Source organism: Paroedura picta, chromosome 13 (assembly GCF_049243985.1).
Source record: "Paroedura picta isolate Pp20150507F chromosome 13, Ppicta_v3.0, whole genome shotgun sequence".
Taxonomy (NCBI): domain Eukaryota; kingdom Metazoa; phylum Chordata; class Lepidosauria; order Squamata; family Gekkonidae; genus Paroedura; species Paroedura picta.
Genome location: NC_135381.1, coordinates 28,028,224 through 28,053,344, shown reverse-complemented (window position 1 = coordinate 28,053,344; position 25,121 = coordinate 28,028,224). Strand labels below are relative to the sequence as shown.

The window sequence follows — 25,121 nt, the reverse complement described above, 5'->3', positions numbered from 1 at the left end:
ATTTAAGAAAAAAATGGCACACTAGATTTAACTAATTTAACACTAGTGTACCTGTTCAAAAATGATTACAAACATTTGTAATTCCTATAAGGAAAAAGTGAAATGAGCAAGAAGGGAGGAAAAACTCAATGTACTCAGGTGACAACCTTGAGAGTAGGTCTAGCCAAATAATAATAATAATAATAATAATAATAATAATAATAATAATAATAATAATAATAATAATAATATAATTCATTACACTTCTTATCCGCCACTCCCAACGGCTTGTGGCGGGTTACAAACGTCTGTATAAAACCCCAGTAAAATACCCCTTAAAACCACAGACAAAAAAAATACATCAGATAAGAACAACAATATGCGGCCAAACCATTAAATTCCCAATTCTGTCCCCATAGAGAAGGCAAGGAAGGGCAGATAGTGGAAGTGGGATTACTTCCAAGAAAATGCAATAGATACATAGTATATTTAGGCTAACACCAAGAAACCTGAGTATACTGGATATAAGAATGATGAACTTCCATATGTTCCACGGCGAAAATATTTTAAAGAATCAGGGGAGGACAGAAAATGCAGTGAACTCTTACGTTCTTCTCCATTGAGTGGTTCCTCCAATAGAAGACTATTCATACATTCCCAGTCCTTCAAGAGGTCAGTTGCACAATCCCACATGCTGTCTACCAAGTAAGCCGCATGCTCATGTAACTAAAAAAAGATTTACCTGTATTTAATGTTTTGTCTCATAAAAAATATAAATACAGTCCAATAGCTATTACTGAATTTGAGTATTTCAAGGGTTGCAACACTGTTTGCTTGCAAACTTCCTTCCTATTATTATTACCCCCAAAATAATCCTTTGTGTCTGCAATGACCCATCAGATATAACTCACCCTGACTGGCCCTTAATGAACCCAACAGAGAGAGAGCAGTCCCACTCTTAGGGACAATCATTGGTTTTCCCTGCCCGCCTCCTCTTCCCTGCTGATTCCAGCCGCTGCTTGTTTCTAAGGCTGCCTGCACTCTCCGGAGGGTATGGGGCAAGCTCCAAGGACAAGCAGCAGCAGTAGGTGGTGAGACCCAGAGCCGAGCCCCATTAGCTGCTACCGCTCATCCTGCGAGGCTGCCTACATTCTCCTGAGAAACGAATATGGCAATAAAAAATATCCAAATTGGACTTACATAGAGTCATCTCCCTTCAGTTTCAGTTACTCTGTCAAGAGATTTCTTAATAAGTTGAAGTTGATCCTTAAATATAAAAACCATCCCTTGAAAAAGCTGTAGGCGAAACGCATCGGGACTTGTATGAAATAAGAATTAAAGAATAACTGAAACTGAAGAGAGACGACTGTATATGTACAATTTGGATATTTTTTATTGCCATATTGGTTTCCCAGTGTGTCTGTCCTATTCTATATTTGTCTCTTCACTGGGACCCAACCCTCCCAGTTAATTTTTGCTTACACTCTCCTGAGGGCATGGGCACCCTCAGAGGACAAGCAATAGCGGTGGGTGGTGAGACCCGGAGCCGAGCCCGTTCTTTGCTACTGCTCATCCTGTGAGGTCACCCACGGTCCTGAGGGCACAGGTAGCAGCAGCACAGCAAAGAGGGCTCAGCTCTGAACCTTGCCAGCCATTCTTCAAGTCCGCCCACACTCTCCATCTACTGGTGCGGTCCCTGGGGGTGGGACTATAGACATCACATCCGTGGGCTTCCGTTTGAAGGGCCACACCAGTATATGTTTCCCCATCAAAAGGCCAATTTAACTCTTCTACTGCTGACCAATACAGCTACTCTCTGAAACTATGTACAAGCCCTAAATTCTTGTAATGTTAAAGGCATAGTCAGCATTCTGAACATTTGGCTGCTTTTTTGCTCTTATTCAATAATATATATTCTCTCAACCAATGGAAAACAGTTAAATCTGTTCTATGAAGCTGGTTTGTGTACTTTGTGGACTATAATTTGCTTTGGTATATATATACATGTATGAGAGAAAGGACCATAAAACATTATCAACTGTAGTTACACAAAATGAATAAGATGCTCATAACTCACTTCACTCTCCAAAAAGAAAAATACTAATGTCTTGACAAGATTAGCATTTGGGCTTTGTCTTCCCCTTCTTTTAAGAATTCCATCTTCTTCAGGTTCTCTGCGACTGAAAAGCCTTTAAGAAAGATTAGAGGTGAAACCTTATAAACAAAATCTACTTTCTACTAGACACCAACAATACTGCATATCTATCAGAAGTTTAGACCAAAATTTTAAAAGTAATAAAATTCATAACTACTACAGGTCTATAGAACATTTCCTAAGGTCAAATGATCATAATAAACTATGATAGCCTCTTATTTTTACTTTCAATATTCATCTTCAGAAATCATAGCATCATTCATACAAAATGGCTCAACTCAAATATCACTAGTGATTTCTACTACTCAAGAGTTTAGAACCTTTCAATCACAGTCTGAACTTCCCACAGTTGTTCATAGCTACTAGCCTGTTTCCTTTTTCCTATCAGTCAGCAGTACATTTATTAGGTCCCGGCACCTCCAAAAGCAAAACAATGGCCATAACTAATGTATCACTTCAACATCATGACAAACCAAGGTTGGAACTAACCAACTCCACTTTATCAGCATCCATAAATAACAATATGTCCTTTCAGATGTTTAAAACAGATTACTTCCTTCCTTAAACATGGATTTACATAACTGAGCCATTAAAAACGCCATCAGGAGAACTACACATTTCAAAAAGGTATCTATATAAATTATTATTCCCCCTTACTTTTTATAAAGAAATTCTCCTGCTGCTACAGCTACTGGCCGATGAGCTGAGTAAACCAGATGATAAACATTCTCACAGTCTTCTGCAGTGAGAACTTCTTCACTACTCCTAGAAATTGGAAAAGGTGCATTCAGAATATTGAGGAAAAATAAGATTTTTAATCAGATCACTCCAAGTATGAGATGAAAATGTTAAGATAATTCCAATCACAAATATTCCTGCTTTGAAATATTATATTTAGTAATCAACAATTTAATCATATGCTTGAATACGAGTAGGTTTTCCCCCCTTTCTGACTTCACACACCTCAAGTAATGTAAAGTAAGGTGTATTATAATGACATTCACAATTTGATGCCTTTTTCAACATTTATCACTGTATTTTATGATTACTTTGCATCAGACATCTCCACCACACCAATCTTGAATTAATTCCAGCATGTGAACATCAAATGAAAGAGCATCTAAAAGCTTTAAGTATACAGACTACTAAATACCAAAACATTTTTCCTGTCGAAGATATTATTTTGAATCTCTTTTCTATTAAGTATTCTTGAAGTAGAAAAATTAAACTGCCCAAATTATAATTATAATAAAACAAAAATTATTTTGATACTAGCAAGAAAGCCCATTGCAAGCAGGAATTCAATGGCCGCTAGGACCCAGGGGACACCGGGAGGTGCAGATCTCTCTCTTTGTCTCTCTCTATTGCTGTTGTCTCTACATGACCATTTATGCACTGGAGGTTTCATGCCGGGCTGCAGGCTGGAGTTTTAGTTATGGCAGGATGCCCCACCTCTTCCTGCACCCACCTGGGGGAGCATTTGGCCCAGTACACCTCATACGCCCCCGATTTGTGTTTTTGCATGGAAGCTGGGGCAGTGAAGTTCCCAGTGCATAAACAGTCCAAGTGCCTCACAGCAGGAGGCCTAGCAGGTAATTAGGGCCCCTTCTTAGTAGGGAAGCAAGGCTGGTCAGCAGCTTGGGGCAGCTCTCTCACCTCCGTCGCAGCAGGAGCGATAGGAGGGAATGAGGGCTCGTGTTCAGTCTGGCAGGGCTCTGTGTGTCTCTCTCTGTCTCTGACATGGCTAAGATGAATGTGGCTAGTGTCCAGGGAGGGAGGGCAGGAGCTGTAGGGGCAGGGCAAACCAGGGTGCAGCCAATGTTGCTGGCTGCATCCTGACTGGCCCTATTCCAACTTGGACAGTCGGACACGTTCCACCCCCAGGCTGTTTCCCAAATATATAGAGGAACCATGGATAAGGATATTTCCCACCATCAAAGTATTTTTGTCTTGTGAAAATCCTTAATTCTGGGTGGGCCTTTCTCTAATGCGGTAAGTTTTTAATTTTAATTTAGATTGTGTCCTACTGGCCTTCTTTTCTTCTGCTACAAGTACTGTAAGCACAAATACAACTACAAGTACAAATACAACCACTCACTCACCCTATGAAAAGTCAATAGTAAAGAACTGCGGCCACTCCAAAAGAGCTCAAAGGGCAACCACTGACCAAATAACCAAACAGTAGGCCCATTACTAGACCGCTGTAGCTTGGTTCACCCATTAGCCTATATGAGCAAGTCAATGCTAATTGAGCAACTGTTACTGTATTAATATTCCTCTCCCTTTCAGTAACGTCAAGATTTGAAGGGAATGCTGGGGGAACCACAACCTGTGGTGGTAGAAGTAAGGACTTTCCTCTCCTTCCTTCTCTATCAGATGAGAGGGGAGGAGAGGCCCACTCACTCATCTCAACTACCCAATTGAGCAGCTGGTGGCAGCAAGAATCATCACCTGTTTTCTGAATATCAGAAAGGGCTAATGAATGAAGGCTACCCAAACTGGCAAGCAAGTTAAACAATGCAGGCAATCATTATTGATTGGTCTGAAATACTTACTGTAAAACAAGAGTAAGTAGTTTTATTGCTTGTACTGCAACATCATATTCTTTGTCAAGAGTCATAGATACAATCCTATCCTAAAGGAGGACAAAAATAGTTTGGAAAATGGCAAATGTTAGAAAAAGGAAACATAAAGTGGATATTATTATTTTTTTTAAATATGTTATCAAATAATACTGACCTTGAACCTACTGGTGAAGAGTTCCAATTTGGAATTAAGTTCTTTATTATAATAAAGTCCTTGCAAAGCGGTAAGGCATTTGAGTCTTACCTCCCCTTGCTAAAACAGAAATAAACCAGAATGAAATCTGAGATATGTAGAATCATAAACACAGCATTTTCAAGTTCTATGTGCATATTATAGTTCAACAGTTCTCTGGGTTTTTTTTACAGCTCTAGTTCTTTTGTGAATGAAAAAATAATCATAGTCATAACAGTGAGAAATATCCCCAATTTAAGCGTAATCCAACAGAAGCTGGGTTTCAAAGGTAAAGTAAAATCTGTTATGTAGTACCTAGCAACTGACAAAGTTAACTAGCATGTCAGAATGCAAACTGCTATACTGATTTCTTCTTTTGAGCAACAGCAGACTGTAGAGGGACAGACTCCATGTCCTTGCCAGGGCATCACCCACTCAGACTACTGCCAAATAACTATCAGTCATTACTGCATGCTGGCCAAGAAGCTCTGCCTGCTCCTCCACTACCTTTTCTGATGCAAGGAGAAGCAAGCAGCTCTTCTTATCAAGAGCGCTGTACAAGCGTTGGAGACTTCCCATGATGTCTGACACAGGATGTTCAAGCCAGTCACATGGGGCAACTCTACTCCACAACAAAAAAGAATGCTATAAAAGAATCACTCTCAAGTGTGGCCAGGTAGGATGGGAGGTCTTAGATCTGATTGGAAGCCACCACACAGTGTGTTGTAGAGGCAGCCTAGGGAAAGTAGAAGGAAAGAGGTGAACCCACTTCCCCTCCCAATTTTGAGGCCAAGGGACGAATGCAACAAACTCTGGCAAGGTGGATGAAGATCTCATAGCACCACCCCCATGCACTGCCACCAAGTGAGAGGTGCTTATAGGTAGAAGCTAACCAGGGAACCCTATTTACTCCTCCAATCAACTCTCGTGGGATAGGGGGCAGCAAAGGAGCAGTCAGAATATTACCACTTCACTATGGCTGCTGCAGTAATGGCAAGCAGGCAGTGGTAGAGTGGGTGGGTATTCCAGCTACATCCTGGACATGACACATTCACATTCTCTACTGCTGGCTGGTAAAAAACTGGTTAATAGCAGCCTGGGTTAACTAGCATTTTCCATTCCCCATTAATAACAGTTAACTAAGCTATATGTGCACTGAAAGGCATGAATGTGCCTACTAGGATTTTTTCTTGTATTGCAAAGGTTTTCAGAAAATCTCTTCACTTTCAAAAGTAGTTTACAATGCCACAGGCATAGGTAATGCTATTCAGAAACACAAAGGCCCTTTGGGGAAAAACAGTTAGCTGTGTGTTTGTTTGGATTCCAGTCAATAGGTAAATCAATCACACTAAATGACAGGCTCGAGAAGTGGGTTAAACTGAATAAAATGAAGTTCAATAGGGGAAAATGTAAAGTTCAGCACTTAGGTAGGAAAAACCCAATACACCAATATAGGATGCGGGAGACTTGTCTTGGCAGTAGCATGTGCGAAAAGGATCTAGGAGTCTTAGTAGACCATGCATTGAACATGAGTCAACAGTGTGACTTGGTGGGCTAAAAAGGCAAATGGGATTTTGGGCTATATCAAATGGGGTATCATGTCTAGATCACGGGAGCGGATGGTACCGCTTTACTCTACTCTGGTTTGGCCTCACTTGGAGTACTGTGTTCAGTTTTGGGCACCCCAATTGAAGAGGGATATAGACAAACTGGAGCGTGTCCAGAGGAGGGCAACAAAGATGGTGAGGTATTTGGAAACCAAGACATATGAAGAAAGGTTGAGGGAGCTTGGTCTGTTTAGCCTGGAAAGGAGACAACTGAGAGGGGATTTGATAAACATCTTCAAATATTTAAAAGGCTGCCATACAGAGGATGGAGCAGAGTTGCTCTCTCTTGCTCCAGTGGGATGGACTAGAACCAATGGGATGAAATTAATTCAAAATAAATTCCATCTCATCATCCGGAAGAAGTTCCTGACATAGTGGTTTCTCAGTGGAACAGGCTTCCTTGGGAGGTGGTGGATTCGCCATCTTTCGGAATTTTTAAATAGAGGCTGGACAGGCATTTGACCGAGAGGCTGATTCTGTGAAGGCTTAAGGGGGTGGCAGGTTACAGTAGATGAGCAGTAGATAGGGTTGTGAAAGCCTGCATAGTGCAGGAGGTTGGATTAGATGACCAATGAGGTCCCCTCCAACTCTATGATTCTACGATTCTAATTTCTAATGACTTAAAAGAGAAATTTTCTTAGATACTTCCTTTGTCTGGACTTTTTGAAATGGAAACTACTACTTTATTTGAGCACTTAGTTTCTATTTAGATCTACAAAGATATGGAAGCCAAATATAGAAGAAGAAAAATACAGTTATCTGTATAAAATTTGGAAACATGTTTATTATAAAAAAATGTGCAAAGATTTATTTCCCAGTGAAATTGTTATGGATCTTAATGGCAGCAGCACAGAATCTGAGGGTATATATGGTGGTTTGAGGGTTCTGATCATGAAGACGAAGAAGAAAAGAAGAGGAGGAGGGGGGAGGAGGAGTTGGTTCTTATATGCCACTTTTCTCTAGCCGAAGGAGGCTCAATGCGGCTTACAGTCGCCTTCCCTTTCCTCTCCCCACAACAGAAACCCTATGAGGTGGGTGGGGCTGAGAGAGCCCTGACATCACTGCTGTGTCAGAACAGTTTTATCAGAGCTGTGGCAAGCCCAAGGTCACCCAACTGGCTGCATTTGGGGGAGTGTAGAATCGAACTTGGCACGCCAGATTAGAAGTCCACACTCCTAACCAGTACACCAAACTGGCTGGATGTACAAGTTTAAACTCTCTGTTCATGAAACTGTATTACAACTAGACATCAAAAGATATGGCATGCACAGCATCTTACCTTGTCATGCATTGTCCACCCTACATATTTTAAATAGCTATCATTGAGGAAGGCATCACTATACATTTTCATCCATATCCCAATTTCTTCAATACAAATTGCCCTTATTTCAGCAATTGCATCTCTGTAAGAGGACAAGAGGCAGACAAAATTTAAAAAGGAAGAAATTGTAGCAAGCTAATCTTACATGACTGTATGGTACACAGGAATTAAACTTACCGATATCTATGAACAAATACACCTTTAAAAATTGCATTCATCATATTTTCTATTTCATCCTGATTTTCCTGAAGCTGAAAAACACAAGTATCAAACAGACAAGCTGTAATGTTGGTAATTAAGGATATGAATCACCTTTACTTAACATTGATAATTTTCAAGAATATTTAATGGAAGTTTAGAATACAGGTTTTCTCCCATTAAATTAAAATGATATTCAGGTTCTAAGACCCTGACAATCAAGTTTAAGTGTACAATTATCATTATATACACTGTAATGCAGAAATAAAGGAAAAATACCACACATATTGAAAGTATACAATTAGGCAATGCCACAGCTGTGTACATGTTTACATGAAAAAGTTCTGCAAATACATAAAATAATGTTGGACAGTCATGGTTTACAGAAACAGGTAGAACTGCTATCAAAAGTGCTGTCAGTATACTCAGTGACTGTATACCCAAATGCAGAATTTATTCATCATTCTGATCTAGAAATATACAATGAGCAAAGGACATTATGATGTGGAAGGTGGAGCCTCAACTTTGGATACTGTCTCACAGTGCAAAAGAAGGAATTCTTCTCCATACACTTAAGAACCTATCTGTACCCAGAAGCAGCTCAGACAGAATGCTACCATCCCTAGGAGTGCAGGTGGAAGAGGAAAAAGTAATTAAATCCAAGAGATCTTAAGATCTTAGCCAAAGCAACATCACCTAGAAAGGAAAAGGTAGTTCAATATTCAATTGTGATATCCACTGTTGTCCATGGGTTGGATTCCAGGCAAAAGCGGTGCATCCCCTACTGAAGAAACCCTCACGGGACCCACAGAATCTCGCCAACTACCACCTTGTCTCACACCCAGCAATTCTGGGGAAAGTACTGGAGTGAGCAGCTGTGTACCACCTGAATGAAGCTTCTGTCCTTGATCCATTCCAATCCAGCTTCTGACCTGGTCATGGGGTGAAAACAGCACTGTTCGCCCTGACAGATTATCTTCGGCACTGGCTGGACAAAGGCAGCTTGGTGCTGCTAATATTGCTAAATTCATCAGAGGAGTTCAATACTAACTATCATTAGCTTCTTGCTCATTGCCTCACTGATGTGGGGATCCAGGGGATGGCCCTAAAATGGCTGTTACTCTTTCTCCAAGGTCAAGTACAAAGAGTGGTAATTGGGGAGAACCAATCGCACCAATGTGAACTCAAGTTCACAGTCAGTTATATTCTTTCCAACGCTATTCAACATTTTCATGCACCCTCTTGTCCAGCTGATCCAAAGCTTGGGTTGTCACCAGTATGCCAATGACACCCAGCTCTGTTGCTCAATGGATGGCTAACCTGAAAAAAACCCTGATTGTTTCACCTGGGGGCCCGTAGCAGAATGGTTTCGGCACAGTCGCATGAAACTCAACCCCTCCAAGATGGAGGTCCTCTGGCTAGGTGGGAAAGGGTCGGACCAGAAGTGTGTCTCCCGAGCCTTAATGGTGCTCAATTGACAACAATGCAATTGATCAGGAACCTGGATGTGATCCTTAACAATGGAAACTCAAATCACGACAGTAGCGCAATTGGCATTCTTCCATTTTCACCAAGCAAAGCTACTGTGCCCCCTTCTGACCCCAGGACACTTCGCCACAGTGATACATGTAATCATCACCTCTAGAATGGATTACTGCAATTTGCTCTATGCAGGCCTTCCCTTATCCCTGCTCTGGAAACTACAGTAGGTTCAAAATGTGTTTGCCCAACTGCTCTCCCAAACAGCAGAGCCTTTATCACACCATATTAAAAGCAGGAGAGCCCACATTACACCAATTTTCCAGCAACTGCACTGGCTATCACTTGAATACCAGACCAGATTTAAGGTCCCGGTGCTCACCTTCAAAGTCATACATAGTGCCTCAAGGATCATCTATTTGTCTATACTCCCCAAATAGGAACTCACTCTATGCATTCCAACACCCTAGTAATCTCTGGCTCCAAGTAAAGCTTTCTGGCCTTGACTAGAGCCTTCTCCACAACCCCAACCTGGTGAAATGAGCTCCCCAACCAGATCTCGAACATTTTTGTACAGCCTGCAAAATGAAGCTCTTCTGCCAGGCTCTTGGATAAGACCGGTGATGACGACCACAAATTCAACCCAAATGCTAGGAAACTGCAACAATGACAACCAAATCTTTCATCAACTATTAGGCTACAATTTATGATTTGTTATACTAGTTATTATAAGTTATGTCTGTCTGTCTGTCTGTCTGTCTGTCTGTCTGTCTGTCTGTCTGTCTGTCTGTCTATCTATCTCAAATGGTTACAAATGTTATAATGTATTTTCTAGTTTTTCTGTCCCATATACACCATCCCAAGATGCCAAGTGAGGAGTGGTATAGAAGCTGAATGAATAAACAAATAAATAAAATTTCCACTAAGCAAAGAAATGTATATCAGTGGAGTAGGATTTCTCTGCTTTCCACCTTCCAATCCATGATACCCTCACATTATATTCCTGGGGGATGATGTCTGCTAGAAAGAACATGAAGAAGGATCTAGGGCTCTCCTGCTAGTGGGGGGGGGGGGGAGAGGCTAGAATAATTGTTTTAAAAGAAACTTGTCAAAGTTTCACACACACACCCTTGTTCCGGGGTGGAGGGATTCTTCGGAAATATATTTAAAACACATCAGTAGACAAGAAATAGCATAATGCATTTCACACTCAACTGACAGCTTATTCCTTCCCCTCCTGTACCAAAATACTTGGGAAAAGATTAATACATAAATGTTTTGTTTACAGCTTTACAGAAACACTCTCCAAATTTTTTCAAAAGCATTTTGACTAATGTGATTGTTAGTTTTTTCCTCTTGTATAACCGTAGTGTAAGCAAAATTTTTCTAACCTCTTTCCTTTTTTGTAGTAAGAGTTCCAGTCTGTCATTAGCCCGTTTTCCAATTATTTTATTTCGTTCAGCTTCATACTGACGTTGTGTATTGTCCATGTTAATGCTCAGATTTAATGCCACATTCACTAATGCAGTCATCAGTTTCATAGCTGAAAAGCACAAAATTATAAAGGAAGAGGAGGTCAGTTCCATTAGATTAAAGGTAAAGGTATAGGGTGGCCTTGCCAGTGCCTTCCCCAGTCATTACAGTTTTACCTCCCAGCAAGCTGGGTACTCATTTTACCGACCTCGGGAGGATGGAAGGCTGAGTCAACCTTGAGCCGGCTGATGGGATTGAACTCCCAACCTCATGGACAGAGAGCTTCAGACAGCATTTCTGCCACTTACCACTCTGCACCACAAGAGACTCTTATTCCATTAGATTACTGTTTCAAAAAAACACCCATATTAACCAATGACTTACAAAAAACATACTGAAATCCAATATTCAACCATAATTGAAAGAACCCTAATTGATTCTGCAACATTTCTTGTTAAATTACCCTAAATAGAATAATGACAACCTTTACTCAATCCCTGGAGAGCTGTTTTAATTAGTTGAACCAATGGTTTAACTTAGCTCTTTATATTTACTTAATCATAGGAGCTAGAAACTGATCACAATAGGTAAAGAATTAAGTAACATAAATTACATGGTTTAAGTATACAGATCATTCACACATTTCTGAATGCATACTTTTGAATGCATGGTAAAAGCAAGGCTGACCAACAGCCTGGGAGAATCCCCACTTACAACAAAAGGCTACCCAACTATTTAACTTGCTCTTTGCGACTATGTTCACAGTTTCACCAGACTCAAGTCAAAGTTCTTCCAACATCAAAAAACCTCCTTAAATTCAATGGAGAAGTTGAGTTATAGAACTTTTAAAGTAGAGTGGATAAAAACTCTGAGAAATTCTTACCTGCCAGTGTGCTAGTATGTCGAAATGCCCTGACTTGTGAGTCTGATAGTCCCGTAAGTAGTGAAATGACTGTGTCCATCATATATTCATCATATATGATACTATACTGACACTGCCGGACCAACACGCCAATGAACTCACAAAAACTTGATTTAAATTTCTTCCACTGAGGACCAGCCATGGTAAGTGGATAATCACCACTATCCTACAACAGAAAAAAAATCTATATGTGAGCAATAATTAAATTAATCCATATTTTAAACCGAAAACAACTAAACTGAGATTATTTGAAGAATCATAAGCGCCTGAAAATTAATGAACATTTCAGCTGTCTTCCACACCTAAATTACTTTTATGAGAATGAACAATGAAATGACAACTCTAGCGCTGACAAATAAACAAAAGCTTTGAGGTTCCATTAGCCCTTGACAATAGAGCTAAGAACTCTGTTCCTTGCACATCATTAAAAACTATAAAGGAACCAAAATGTTCAAAGCAACAGGTGCATATGCACTCATAAGAATAACAATAATTACTCTGAAATTGTCTTGGGAACGGCGTAATCTTGGTGATAATCAACAGGTAGTTTATGCAAGAAAACATGCCATTTCCAGAAGAAAGCAGCTCTTGTATAGTAGATTAAGAAATAAATATGGCATCCAAGTTTCCTGCATAACTACATGAATGCCCTCTTTAGCTACTTTACTCACTTTAGCTACTTTACTTATTTACTTGGCATAATCTCAGAGCAGATTATGGCTCACAACAGAAACTGCAGCACTAAGATACAGTGCCAAATTCTTTAACATGAGCAGTTGGATATAGTTAAGAAAAAAAGGGCAGTATTTTCAGGCACAAGCAGCAAAATTCTATAAATATACATGACTGAACACAACATGAAATAAGACAAATAGGACAAATTTTCCACATCCTCACTATACAGGATACAATTTCTAAATTTAAGCATTAAATCAATTAAATTAAACAAATGCCACTTAGTTAAGGTAACATGTTGCAATTTTTAATTTATCCCAACAAAATATTTCTCTTCTCAGTTTGTTTCCAATAACCTAGTGGAAAAGGTAAGGATCTATCTTACAAAAAGTTATGTTGGTCACTTCTATCCATGTCTGATCCACCATTACTGTTGAATCACAGCTATCAACTCAAGAACTTTCATAGTACAAATGATCAAAATACTGAAAATATAAGCCCATTTACAGTACTTTTCAACTCTTCCCCCCTTCCACCCCCAATTACAAATATATTTCCAGGAACACTTAAATATATCAATACAACTTTTCACAAAATGTAAACATTTTTCAAAGTGCATATGCATTACTGACCTCATCAAATTCTTCAGTCATTTTTCGAATTATTTCAGAATTTTGCATATGTCGAAACATCTCTGCTGTAACAACCCCTATAAAGTATTGATTATAAATTAATATCACAGCCTTTTACAGAAGTAAAAACTCAGTAAACTGAGAGCAATCTAAATAGGCACCAAATTATTTGGATCCAAATAATTTAAAGTAAGCTAAGATGTATACAATTTAAAAGAAAAGTTGGTTTTAATACCCCACTTTTCACTGCCCGGAGTCTCAAAGCAGCTTACAATCGACTTCACTTCCTCTCTCCACAACAGTCACCCTGGGGAATCAAACACGGCCCACCAGATTAGAGCCAGTTTGGCGTAGTGGTTAAGAGCAGCAGCTACTAATCTGGCGAGCTGGATTTGATTCCCTCCTTCCCCACATGGAGCCAGATGGGTGACCTTGGGCTCATCACAATTCTGATAGAGCTGTTCTGATCGAGTAGTAATATCAGGGCTCTCTCAGCCTCACTCATGTTACAGGGTATCTGTTGTGGGGAGAGGAAAGGGAAAGCAATATATAAAAACCACAATTACAATATATAATTTTAACTAGCTTTAGTGAACCGGGTTCGGGGGGAGAGGGAGCAAATTACAAAAGCACAAGATGCCGAAGAAAGGAAATTGCCAAGTAACAGAAACCAAGTTGGGTAGGATGAACATCTTACCTTTGCAGCCTGAACACTGAATAAAGAAATTGATGAGATCAAGAAGTGCTATATCCCTGTCATGCTTATATGACTCTATCCAGTCATCCACTACAGACTAGAAGAAAAGGAAATGGGACCACTATTAAAACAGAGAACAAGGCATGATACTTCTTGGTATCATTACCAAGTTTCTAAAATCATAATTTTAAACTCTAAAACTGATTTTTCTGTTTTCATATAACACAGAGAACTATTTCTGGGAGATACCTAGTACAATCTTGGAATTTCTCCAGTTTAAACCCATTGATTATAATGGATCTAGACCAGAATAACCCTACAGAGGATTGTACAGTTAACTTTCCTATTAGTTTGTTCAAGTACCAAGAACCAGTAAAATGTTTCAATTAATTAAAAGAGAATCCCCATAACAAAAACATTTATTGGTTTATGAAAGTATACAAAATCAAATGCAAGTAGCAGTAATTATAGTCAATGTATTTCAAATGGAATACACTTTTACTGTAATTAGGTCATATTTATGAACCCAAATAAAGTAAAATATCTTCAGTTTACACAAGGTGCTGGGGGTTAAAGTGATTAACTGATGGATTTCATTATTCGGTGTATTCCGCCTCCCAAAGATGTATCTGAATTTTAAAAATTATGGACTTCTCACAGAAAAGCCTGTTGGGCTGGTAGTAACAAGGAAGAGTTCAGTGCATTTCCTTGATGTAAAATTACCAAAACAATTCAGAGCAAACAAACAGCCTTTAAATTTGCTTACATTCTACAAATATGCATAGACCTAGACTTCAAGTATACTCCAGGAAGATCCCTGTCTGCATATATGGAAGGAACATGCAAAACTTTTTTTAATAAATCTGAAACGATTGTTCCTGGAATTTAGAAATGGGGGGAGGGGGGCTTCTGCAGCTTTCTCTTAAGAAGGAGCAGTAGAATCTGTTTTTTTTTCTTTATAGTTTCGCTTTCACTTCACAGTAACACAAATCATATGTGCTTTTTAATGAGTAAGGATAAAGATGCACGTTAACAGTTTTTAAAAAATGTTTCAATCTTATACATCTCTAACCATTAAACTGAATTTATCTGCACGCCATTTTAAGACTTATAGTAAGCTTACCTGAATAACACTGTTATAGTAGGCTTACCTGCATAGCACTCTTTCCCATTCTAACGACTTCAAACAACATCATGTTTTCCACACCATTCTGCTGGTGATGCCCATTCATTCGATTTGGACCACCAGGTTTCCCTCCTCCGTTTCCAACTTTCCCCTTTTCTCCTGTGCCTTTTTTCGCCTTTTTGCAAGTCTATATAAAGTTAAACAGCAAATATATTTGATATCCAAAATATTAAGCGACATTCCATAATATGTAACAATGGCTATGCACACATGTATTTACTAAAACTATTTTGTTAGAATTCTAATGTTAGTACTAACCTTCCAATAGTTTGCACTTTCACATTACAAGTAAACCACCTCAAGCAGAACTCTGAAGAGGACAGCATAGATCTATTCAAAATGAATGAGTTTTAAGACTACAGTTTGGCTAGAAATTTGCTTTCATAGATGCACAGGAGCTACTGACTCACACCACAACCTATCAGTAGCTCTGGAGAAGGAGAGTTACACTTAATAAATGGACATCTCCTATCAGCTCCATTTGAATTGATCTTGTTATTCATTATTCAAAGAGAATAAATTGATTTTTTTAAATCTCACTGATTGCTAGTTGCATTCCTTACAGCAATATATGTGTGTGCAAGATAAAACCTCTGAGGAATACCCATCTGAGGGTTGAAAGACATTGCATCTAGCATTGTATAGTGCATATTATATTATTTGAATGATGATTAGCCTATGGACTTTGCTTTTATTTTTTTAACTTATAAGATGTGCACAATAAATGTTAATATAATTTGATTGTTTATATTTTGTGGAACCTCACCACCTGGGTCCTAACAACTTGTTGGTTAGGTTTGTTGCTTTTTGCTTTGCAACACCCTTTTTCTTCTTTAGAAATGTTAAGAGCTGAAGGGGGGAAGGAAAAAATGTGCAGTGGAGTTTTTCCACATTTGTTTCTGAGGCCTTTTTTCAAACTTTTTTCAAACAGTGGGGGGGGGGGGGGTATCGTATGAAATATTCTCTTTTAGAATGAGTAAAATAATTTCAAAGATAAGGTGGGCATGCCTTAGACATATACAGCTCTTAAAATACTCTTAAATCAGATGCATTTCTGCACCTAGAAAGGTTACATCATTTTCATGTTGAGAGCAAGAAGGGCTCTTCAACTGTGGCACACATGCTGTTGTCATTTTAACCTGACTTGTGGTTGAACTTTTCATTTCTCCCTGAGATAGGTAAACTGATGGGCAAACTGGGCAAATTGATTATTTCATTAATTAATGGATCCCTAATTTAGATTTTGAGAATTATCAGATAAAATTGGTAAAGTAATATTAAGTGACAATTTTTAAAACTAATTTGGTTGGATTCTTGATGTGGGATATTCTGATAATTTCTGAAGTTAATGACAGTAAAGTTCAGATCTTTTAAAAAGTCTCCCAAACATAAGTTTATTGGAACTAAGAGCTTTTTGGAAAATGAAGACGGACATCTGCATAACTTCTGATTTTGAATTCTCCTCCATTATCCATAGTAACTCTGAGAGGATCCTAGGGATAGCACAAATATTTCCCAGGACATATGCAGATCATAAACCCTTAGGAGTTATCAAAAAGCAGGTTTTTTTTTTTGGGGGGGTGTATGAATGACTTTATTTTGGATGATAAACAAAGGTTATTTTGGATGATAAGCAAATATCTGCAAGAATTTTTTCAAATAAATAATATGGCAGATATGAACAAAATGGTTTGGGAAGCAAGCAAAGCATTTATGAGAGGGAAATTAATCTGATACAATTCCACATTAGAAAAAGAGAAGAATAACTGTACTATTGAAGCAATTACAAAATTTAGAAGAAAAACAATCAATAGAATCAGTCTAAGCCAATCTGGAGACAGATCAAATAATTAAGACAAAGAATAGACCTTTTGGAGACTGAAGAATGAAGAAAAATATGATTTTTTTGAAGAAAAAATATTTCCAAAATAGCTGACAAGCCAAGAAAATTGTTGGCTTACAGATTTTGAAAAGGAATTCATTAAAAAAATCTATTTCTAAGATGAAAATAGGTAACATTGAATATTGTACCAATAAGGAAATTCAGAAATGTTTCCTAGAGTTTTTTCCAAAAGTTATACTTATTAAAATACAAGAATCACTTGAATATTTAAAAGATATTCTTCTGAAAAAAACTGAACTATAAAAGACCAAGAGTCACTTTTAAGTTGATAAGAATGGGGTGGTTTGGGAGTACCAGATATAAAATTTCATTTCCATGTAGAAGTCTTTACTTAGATTGCAGATTGGATGACAAATCCCAATATGAGAGACTTAGTGTTCAAAAAACATGGACATTTAGAAGGGTTGTACAGTTTACTGTGGCCACCAATCAAAACAACTACAAAAAGTAGATACGGGTTTTTTTGAGAAGTGCCTTAGTGAAAATATGGTTGAAAAACCCTGAAATATCAGCCCTAAAATCTCCTGTAGAAGCTTATTTGAACAAATCTCAACAAAAGATGACGGATTGTTTAAAATATAGTTAATTTTTAGAAACAGATGGATTAAAAGCTGGGATCAACTAAAAGATAAGGCAAAACAACTGATTGGTTAGAATATATATAAATAGTTCCAAAGCTTAAATCAGAGGTAAAAGAGACTATGAAGCTGTTTAGAGCCACGATGGAATTTGAAACTATTGTTACACAAGGAAATCCAAGCATGCAAGTTCAAATATATAAGTTGTTAAAATATGAAATTGAGGGTGAACAGGTTAAACAATGTATGATTAAAGGTAAAGGTAAAGGTATCCCCTGTGCAAGCACCGAGTCATGTCTGACCCTTGGGGTGACGCCCTCTAGCGTTTTCATGGCAGACTCAATACGGGGTGGTTTGCCAGTGCCTTCCCCAGTCATTACCGTTTACCCCCCAGCAAGCTGGGTACTCATTTTACCGACCTCGGAAGGATGGAAGGCTGAGTCAACCTTGAGCCGGCTGCTGGGATTGAACTCCCAGCCTCATGGGCAAAGCTTTCAGACGGCTGCCTTACCACTCTGCACCACAAGAGGCTCTTTAATGTATGATTAAGTGGGTGCAAAATTTTAATCGTACTGTTTTCTCTTGAAAAATGGGAACAACTTTGGGGTAAAAATATTAAGCTTGAGAAATGTCAATTATTGGAGGAAAATGAGTATAAAATGTTTTATAGATGGTATGAGACACCCAAAGGAATTAGAGTGTCAAATCAACATGATTGGAAATGTTGGAGATGTCATTAAGTGATCGGTCCTTTTTTATCTACATGTGTAGTTTTGCAATAAGGTTAAAAAATTCTGGATTAAAATTCATACTACGATAGAAAAGATTTCCTCTTGATCCTGAATATATGTTGTTAAGTTTTTTTCCTATGAATATGCATGGGGGTATCAAGGAGTAATTTTTCATGCTACAGTTGCAGCAAGACTAGTAATAACCTGGAATTGAAAGCAAGAACACACATGTGGAGTGACTGACTGGCTTGACAAAACTGGTGAACTGAGTAAAATGGCAAAATTAGCAAGCTTAGCAAATAGAAGATACCTGGAAGAATTTCAGAAACATTGTCACTTTTATTTGGACTTTGTGAGTAGGCAGTCCCACAATGTATTAAGTTAGAATGGTAAGATGGATTTTGTAATAATCTGATTTATTTGTTCTATTCTTTGTTCTTTCTATGTTATTAGTGGAAACTAATAAAATGTTCAAAAAAATATTTGTGGATGACACCAAATTGGGAGGAGTGGTGAATACCCAAGAAGATAAAGTGCAATGAGATCTGAACACACTGGAAAAGTGGGAAAAATGAGAACAAGATGCAATTCAATAAGAAGTGTAGAATACTACATCTGGGTCACAAACATCAGAAGCACGCTTACTTAATGGGAAATACGCTTCAGGGTAGCAGTGTGTTTGAATGTTATCTTGGGGTACTTGTGGGCCGTAAGCTAAATATGAGCAAACAGTTTGATGTGGCAGTAAAGAAGGCAAATGCTGTCAAAATCGCATTGGTATACCGCATTGGTCAGACACCACCTAGGGTACTCTGTGCAGTTCTGGAGGTCTCACTTCAAAAAAGACATGGACATAACTGAGAGGAGAGAAGAGCAACAAGAATGATCCAGGGCCTGGAGACCAAGCCCTATGAGGACAGGCTGAGGGACTTGCGAATGTTAAGCCTAGAGGAGGTTGAGAGGGGCTATGATTGCTGTCTTTTAAGTATTTGAAAGGTTGTCATTTAGAGAAGGGCAGGGAAAGCTTCCTGTTTGCAACAAAGTAATAGGTTTAAACTATGTGTAGAAAGCTATTGCCAAGATATCAGGGGGGAAATGTATACAGTTAGGGTAGAACAAATTTAGAGTTCAGTGGCACCTGTAAGACCAACCAAGTTGGACTATAATTTTGTTCTTCTCCTTCAGACCAACATGGCTGCCCACTTGAACCCACAGTAGTTAAGCAGTGGAATTGACGGCCTAAGGAGGGGATAAGCTCCCCCTCACTGACAGTCTTCAAGCAGCAGTTGGACAGATACTTCTCATGGCTGCTTTAGGCTGACCCTGCATTGAGTAGGGGTTTAGACTAGGTGGCCTGTATGGCCCCTTCCAACTCTGATTATATTCCCCTCCTCAGCTGAGTAAACAGAAGCTTATTGCCCTTTCTGGGGGGGGGGGGAGGGATGCTCAGGAGTTGAGAAAACTATACCATTGTCTAAGAGGAAAACTCTGGAAGTTTCATTGGAAAATGAGCTCTCCCTAAACAGATAGCATATAATTCATAAACCTGCAGTTTGCTCTCAAATAATGGGCATATTTGCAGTTTTGCTTGTACAAAACTGAGGATTTATAATTTCTAATAATTCCCATTGTCAAAAATTTCCATTTCATATGTTAACATAAATCATTCATTTTATGCAATCAAACTACATTTCTTAGGAGAGCAAGTATTGCATATATCTTATTCCCCCCCCCCTAAAATTTCAGGGTTTTCCCCATGATTTCCAAAATCTAACCATGGCAACCTAACAGTTTACTAATACAAAAGTTGACAATGTTGACCAAGGTACCAGGAACTACTATTGTTCCAGAAGCAGACTCTAAAAACCTTTTTCAGAAGTCTCAAGATATTCCAGGTCAAAGCCATGGCATTTGATGGGCTACAACTGAAACAGCAACTCTTCACACCATTCACCAATATTAAACTTATCTAGTCTCTATGGATTCCCCCCATACAGTAATATGAGAGCACCATATTCACAGAATAGGATATGGTCCCTCAGATACTGGTAACATAAGATATATGTTAACACTCTGACTATTCTGTTTAAAGATCGATTTTCAGATTCACATACCTTTCCTTTTGCTTGTTTTTGATTTTTTCCTTCAATATCTTCAAAGTCAGTATCAGAAGAAAAGTGGGTTTCAGACTCCCTGAAAAGACATTTTTCATTAGTGTTTCCTGACTATTCTACTTTATCTACTACTGTTGCTATTATTCTGCTAACACTGAACTCTAAACAACCATAGATGCCACCAGTGGTTACTGTTGGGGGAGTGGCCGCATCTCAATATAAGTGGTGGACCATATGGTTCCCATCCTCTTTGTCACTCACATGCATCCATGTCTGCACACTGGACTCTCCATCGTGGGAGCTTCCTTATAAGGCTGCAGGGACACTAAGCTGCGGTACCACTCCTACTGAGGAGACAGGCAGCCTCACATTATGGGACTGCACTGCGGGATGACACCCCAGCCCAAAGCTCCAAACCAGCTGGACTAGCGGGCACATAAAGATGTTAAAGAATGTGGGGGAGACAACCATCCCATGTGGAAGTCCATACGGGAATTGAAAGGTGTATGATAACTCTTCCCCCACTACAATTCTTTGTGTTTGGTTCCATAGGAAGGAGTGAAGCCCCTGAAGGCTGTCCCCCATATCCCAGACTTGGCGAGGTGGTAGGCTAAAACCTTGTGGTTGTCCATATCAAGCACTGCTAACAGGTCTAACATCACGAAAATAGCCAAAGCGCCCCTATCCAGTTGGTGTCAGAGATCATCCATCAAAGTGATCAGCACCATCTTCACCCGAGATCCATAATGGAAGCCCAACTGGCATGGGTCAAGCACAAAAGCTTCCTCCAAGAAAGCTTGGAGCTGCTATGTGGTGGCCTTTTCAACCACCTTACCCAGGAATGCAAGATGCAAGACACCATGGTAGTTGGTTGGGTACCACAGATTCAACAATGGTTTCTTCAACAACAGACAAACCACCCTTCAGCGCTGCAGAAAACTCCCCAGTAGACAGGGAGGGGTTGATAATATCCATGAGTGGGCCTCCTATCCGGTGGTCAACCCTCGGAACAGCCAAGATGAACAAAGATCAAGGGTGCAGATGGTCAACCATAATGATCGTAGAAACTTCTCCACTTCAGTTAATGAGAGCTGCTTGAAGCCATCAAACATCACCTCCAGGGGGGGGCAATGGGCCTCTAGTTCCCTCTTTGTATCAACTATAGCCGGAAGGTGTCAATAGATTACAAGAATTTATCTGCAAAAAAGCTCACTAATACCTCACATCCAAGAACAAAATGACTTAAAATATCCTTTCCTAAGGGTGGTAAGAAACTGAACTACCCTAAACAATTGTGCACAGTGAGAGCTCGCAGTGGCATAAAATGACCATTGGCTGACTTACCGTGATATGGTCCTTCACCTTGAGGCCAGAAGGACATTTCAGTGGGTGTTTTCCTGCGACAGGGAGGCAGGACTTAAATTTCACTTCCTGTCCTACATCACAGGAGATACCCTACTCCAGACTGATGACAAGCCTCTCACCCCCCAGCATAAACAATTATACAGGGTATATCCTAACACTCATAATTCTAACTCAATTGCTGACCGGTAAAACTATACTTAACATCAATTTAAACTCTTTTGTTTTTTTAATCTGTTTTGTTTTCTCTGCACATGGTCAATGCCAGGGAAGGATAAGACCTCCTCCTGCCCTCAAGGGGAAGGACCATATCATATTAAGCTATCCAATGGTCATTCTCCATTGAGTTCCAGGAGGATGCCCTCCTCTATCATGTCCTGCAGAACTCAGCAACCAAAGGCTGCCTCAGTTGAGCTCAGTGTGTGCAATTTATAATGTCAAATGCACATAGAGATATTAGACCAAGTGGTCACTTTGTAGATAAGTTCCACGGATACCCTCTTGGCCAAAGGCGCACTAATAGCTGAGCTCCTAATTGAGTCTGCAGTAATTCCTATCAGAATGGAAACACACTGGGCTTTATAACCCTCTACCATGCCTGTCTTGAGCATCCTGCCGATCACAACGTTTGACATACATTGTCCAAATTTTGACGGGGACACATTGATGAACAATGAGTCCGACACTCCAAGTTCCTGAGTACGGTTGGGTGCTTTGGCATTCAAAGCGGCTGGTCTCTCCCAGTGCAGCCAGTTCTCCGCTGCAGGGGGGGGGGAGACACGGGCATCAGCGTGCCGGTGGGTGCAAATACGCAGGCGTGGAGCTCCGTGCCTGCATATGTATGCCTGCTGGAGCTCAGATGCCCGCATCTCATCTCCCCCCGCCCGTGGTGCGGCGCTGGCTGTGCCGGGAGAGACCAGGCTCTTCGGGTGCCGAAGCACTCAACCGTATTCCTGAGATCTTAGTAGAAAGGCCTTAAGTGTTCTTCTAACATCTATGTTATGCCACAAATGCTCCTTCGGATGCTTCGGATTAGCACAAAAATCTGGCAATACTAAGTCTTTACTATGATGAAAAACAGACAACACATTGGGCTTAAAGGTGGGGTCCATCTGAGAAGCACTTTATCCCTATGGAACTGGAAATAGTCCTCCTTTATCAAAACTGCTCCCAATTCTGACTCTCCATGCCAAAGTGACAGCCACTAAAAAGAGAATTTTCATTCTTAGGGACTTAATGCTCATTTGATCTACAGGCTCAAAGAGAGCCCATGCCAATGGTGTTATAGCTACCCTATATATTCACATATAAGATGAGTTTTGCAGCACAGTTTTTAGCACTTAAAAGACCTCCTCGGATTATATGCGGGTAATTGATTAACAGCCTACCCCCAGCCAGCCAATCACAGCATTGCATCTGCAACCTAAGCTCTTTGCAAGTGAGCTAGTGGCCTCCAGTTAACCTTTGCCTCCAGCAAAGATCTAAAAAAACTAAGCTTTTTTCAAGTCAGCTAACTGCTTCCAGCTCACCATTGCCTTCTGCAAATATCTTAAAAGCTTATCCTGGCAGCTTGTAGGACATCCATGGTTTGACTGAGGCATTCTGATATTTTCCCCCTTCTTTTCCAAATCACTTCTTCCAAACTATTCTTTTGGTTTCTGCAGGTGGGGTGCGTTTTGGGGGTGCTTTAGGACAGTGGTCCCCAACCTGCGGTCCGCGGCCCAGTACCAGGCCGCAAAGGCCAGGGCGCTGGGCCGCGGTTACCTCCCCCCACAGTAAAAAACTTCCCAGGCAACAAGCTTGCGGCCCGGGAAGCTTCTTACCGCGGGAGGGGGGGGGGAGAGGGAATCAGGGCCATGCCATGAATGCGCACATGCGCGCTGTGCAGCCGAAATCACGCATGCACTGCACTTTCACGCATGCGCGAAAGTGCCGCGCTTGCGCGATTTCGGCCGCGTAGCGCACATGCGTGCTGCGCGGGCATGGCCACGCATGCGTGCTGTGTGGGCGTGGCCACGCATGCACGCTGCACGGCGGGGCAGTTGCCCTGCCGGTCCCCAGCCGAAAAAAGGTTGGGGACCACTGCTTTAGGATTTACTGTTTTTTCAGTATTTCTTCTTTTATCTGAGGGGCAGCATTGTTTGCCTTTTCTTCTTGGGGTTGTGTTTCTTTTAAAAGTTGATTTTTTTAGTTCTTTCTTTCAGTTTTCAATTTTACAGTTCTATCTTTCAGTGTTTTGTTCTGCGGGGCACTGTAGCCCCCAGTTGTCATGGCCCCACTTCCAGAGGGTGCCTCTGCACCACTGCCTGAACTCATTCTGCCAGCTCCCTCGGAGGAAGAAGTGGAGGAGCTGGAGCAAAGCAGCAGGGTGCTGCTTAGAGGCAAGTCCTGATAGGGAGCCACAACCAGGTCCCAGTAAAAACTGGCTACTTTCTCAAGTCTCGTGGGCACAGTAGAGATAAGAAGACTATGAAATTTGATTGAATCAGAAGGATTAGTGTTCTCAACTAACAAACTCTCTATGTAAAATTTACTTTAGGGGTCATAAAAGGCACAATAAAACACCACATAGACGAAGGATTCATGATCACCGGCACCACATGGACATAATCTGTTTTCAGGGGATATCCTTCAGTATCTATCTTCCAGCACTTCAGATAGTATTACATTAAATATCATGGAGGCTTATAAAGCCCAGAGGAAGCTGGTTCCTACTGGAATCACGGCCAACTTCCTCAGGTGTTCTACAGCTTATACGGCCCTTGCCAAGTGCTCCTCCTTTGAATATATTTGCAAGGGCTGCCATGTGGTCTACTCCTTTGAGTTGCAAACGTGATCACCTGGCTACAGAGGATGCATCTTTTGGACACAGCATCCTACAATGCTTTGATGGATTCTGGTATTGTTAACTCACCATCATAAGGACTGCTCTTGAAAGTCCTACCAAGATGTCCTCCTGACCTCTTTCTCCTATGAGGTCAGGAGTAAATCTTAACCCTCCTTGTAATCCAGAATCAGTCTCATCTTGCTAAAAAACAAAAAAATATCCCTGTTTTGGAGTAGACTATAAGAAGGGAGAAAGAATATAATTCCTGTGGAGTTATCTATGCAGTTGGTTAATAGATTCAACTATCCTTTGTTAGCCTAGTTTTTATCAGCTCACACTCCTGGTGCTTTCTTCTTGATGTTCAGTTGCTAGGCCTGCCTGCCTCAAAGAGTGGTGGGCAACACGCAACATGACATCCTCCTGACCTCGGAACAGAAGGACTCTTTTCAATGAATAAGCAATGGTCATTCTATTCAAACATGCTCCCACCCTTGCAGAAGTTCGAAATGTACATATCTGAGCATA

General features: G+C 40.2%; 1 protein-coding gene across 2 annotated transcripts in view; it reads right to left on the bottom strand.

Annotated features, from left to right (window-relative positions):
• STAG2 (STAG2 cohesin complex component) overlaps nucleotides 1-25,121 on the bottom strand; it is a 100,669-nt gene that overhangs the window by 37,989 nt on the left and 37,559 nt on the right. For both annotated transcript variants that reach the window (XM_077308513.1, XM_077308514.1), the window contains exons 3-15: nucleotides 20,408-20,486; nucleotides 15,047-15,208; nucleotides 13,896-13,992; nucleotides 13,199-13,275; nucleotides 11,853-12,057; nucleotides 10,888-11,039; nucleotides 7,997-8,070; nucleotides 7,778-7,901; nucleotides 4,874-4,972; nucleotides 4,690-4,769; nucleotides 2,792-2,899; nucleotides 2,057-2,168; nucleotides 588-705 (exon numbers count right to left, since the gene is read on the bottom strand). In XM_077308513.1, coding sequence (XP_077164628.1) covers nucleotides 588-705; nucleotides 2,057-2,168; nucleotides 2,792-2,899; nucleotides 4,690-4,769; nucleotides 4,874-4,972; nucleotides 7,778-7,901; nucleotides 7,997-8,070; nucleotides 10,888-11,039; nucleotides 11,853-12,057; nucleotides 13,199-13,275; nucleotides 13,896-13,992; nucleotides 15,047-15,208; nucleotides 20,408-20,486 — 1,487 coding nt within the window. The remainder of the gene's footprint in view (nucleotides 1-587; nucleotides 706-2,056; nucleotides 2,169-2,791; nucleotides 2,900-4,689; nucleotides 4,770-4,873; nucleotides 4,973-7,777; nucleotides 7,902-7,996; nucleotides 8,071-10,887; nucleotides 11,040-11,852; nucleotides 12,058-13,198; nucleotides 13,276-13,895; nucleotides 13,993-15,046; nucleotides 15,209-20,407; nucleotides 20,487-25,121) is intronic.